At 50.2% G+C, this 2,113-nt stretch overlaps 1 protein-coding gene across 1 annotated transcript; it reads right to left on the minus strand.

The window, feature by feature from the left end:
* Positions 1-891: 891 nt before the first annotated feature.
* LOC133951868 (claudin-4-like) lies at positions 892-1,560 on the minus strand. Its single transcript, XM_062386093.1, has one exon. It carries the CDS (start codon positions 1,558-1,560, stop codon positions 892-894), a length of 669 nt encoding a protein of 222 aa, XP_062242077.1.
* Between the last annotated feature and the right edge of the window lie 553 nt (positions 1,561-2,113).

Consider the following 2,113-nt stretch of genomic DNA (forward strand, 5'->3'; position numbering starts at 1 on the left):
TCACCCTCACAAATGGAGCACAGGCTACAATGGAAGGGAAGCAGAGGCTGATCTTCTGAAACAAGCCCCCCCTTTGTTCCTCTCCACAATTTGCATTGAAATTAAATACCTAATTTTTGTGTGCGCTCATTGGTCGGAGCCACAGCTGCCACATACCTCAGTGCTCGTGATGTTACACTTTATATCAACGTCTGACCCCGCTGGCAAATTTGCAATCTGATAAATAACAAGAAGAAGGTTTTTCTTTTCTCGTTTAAAAGTTTTAATCTGAGATGATCTGCATCTGGATATCAAAGACAGCTGAATTAGAAAAGAGACAATCTGCTTGTGGATCAGTGAATCCCTGTTAACCCAGTGACCGACATGTGATGGAACACGTGACCCTGGACCTGGTTTCAGTTCAGACAACGTGATTTACAAGCTCACAGATCTCTGGAAAGTGATGGTTGTAGTTTTTTTCAAACATACGTGCAACAGTTCGGATCAGTATTAACAAGGTTTCAACCCTGGAAGACAAAGGATGCACTGATGAGAGAACAGGTCTGTAGAGAAACGGTGTTGATAGAGTTATGCAGCATTGAAGAAGGAAAACTCAAATACAAAATAACAGAGATTAGTTTTTTTCAGCCCACATTAAAACATTATGCTTCAAAACTTAGCTTCAATCAAGCAAAACCTTTTTTATTAGATTTAAAGCTCTCAATGCCTTTTTTGAAGTTTCAGGATATGACATATGAAACACAAAAATGAAAGAAACATAAGACAAATGGTTGTGACATCATCAAATCATGAAGCTTGGAACCCGACGTGTGGCAGTAGAATCAGCGTCGTCCTCCGCACACTGACCCCGGATCAGTCAGTGTTATGTTTCCTCTTCACGCTCACACACGTTTACACGTAGTCTCTTCTGGTGTATCCGTTCACTGACAGGGGTTTGACAGCCGAGTAGTCCTCACGCGGCGGCACAGGGGCCCCCCCCCTCGGCGCCGCGGCCGGCCTGGGGGGGCAGGAGCAACACAACAGGACCCCCCCAATAATCAGCAGGCAGGACGCAGCCCAGCCGAAGTACAGAGCGTTGCCGAACTCCCTCTTGCCCGTCTCCTCCAGCAGCGGGTCGTAGAAGCCCAGCACGATGGCGTGGGCCGTCCAGGACACGGCCACCAGCAGCAGCAGCCCGGCCACCACGAAGGTTCCTCCGGCTGCCACCACCAGCTTCGGCTTGCTGCTCACGTCCCGGCTGCAGTTGGTGCACTTGGCCCCGGCCACCGCCAGGCCGATGCCCACGATGCACAGCACCATGGAGACGATGACCAGGGCCCGGGCCGCCTGCAGGTCCTCCGGGAGCCCCAGCATGGAGTCGTGCACCCTGCAGTGCATCTGACCCGTGCTCTGCACCGAGCAGTTCATCCACAAGCCCTCCCAGATCACCTGGGAGATGACGATGTTCTGACCGATGAAGGCGGCCACCCGCCACATGGGCAGGCCGCAGGCCACCATCACCCCCAGCCACCCGGCCACCGCCAGGATCATGCCGAGGATCTCCACGCCGGCGGAGTACATGGCTGGAGCCGGGGAGGAAGAAGGAGCCGGTCAGACCGTGAGCCAGGTCTGAGTGGATAGAAGGCCCTCTGTGTCCGAGGCTCAACCCTCCTGAGGTGGAGGCGATATCGGATCTCGTTGACTCTAAGTCCTGCCTAAGAGTTTTAGTGAGGGTGAGAGGGGGGGGGGACAGATTCTACCTTCTTTATACAGCTTAGACGACTGAAGGTGGAGTCAGCTTCAGGTGGAATCATGTTTACCTTCAAACTACACATGGGGACACTTCAAATTTCTATACGTACGTAAAAACACCTTTAAATGTTTGAAAATCAGTCGTCCGGCAGAAACCATCTTGTGAAGAACAATTAAAATATTAAACTTGGTCTCTGGAGGAACGTGTTTCCTTTTCCACACGTCATTTACACAGAGTACACAAATACTTTTACGTACTCAGTTCTGATTATACTAAAACACGAGTGATTCTTGTAAGTATTTTTCAAAATTTGAGAAAGCGGACGTGTGACAACCTTGAAGAGAAGTGCTGAGTCACCATTTGAATGAGATCTCCCTGCAA

The sequence above is a fragment of the Platichthys flesus genome, chromosome 4 (genome assembly GCF_949316205.1).
Source record: "Platichthys flesus chromosome 4, fPlaFle2.1, whole genome shotgun sequence".
In the NCBI taxonomy this organism is placed as follows: Eukaryota; Metazoa; Chordata; class Actinopteri; order Pleuronectiformes; family Pleuronectidae; genus Platichthys; species Platichthys flesus.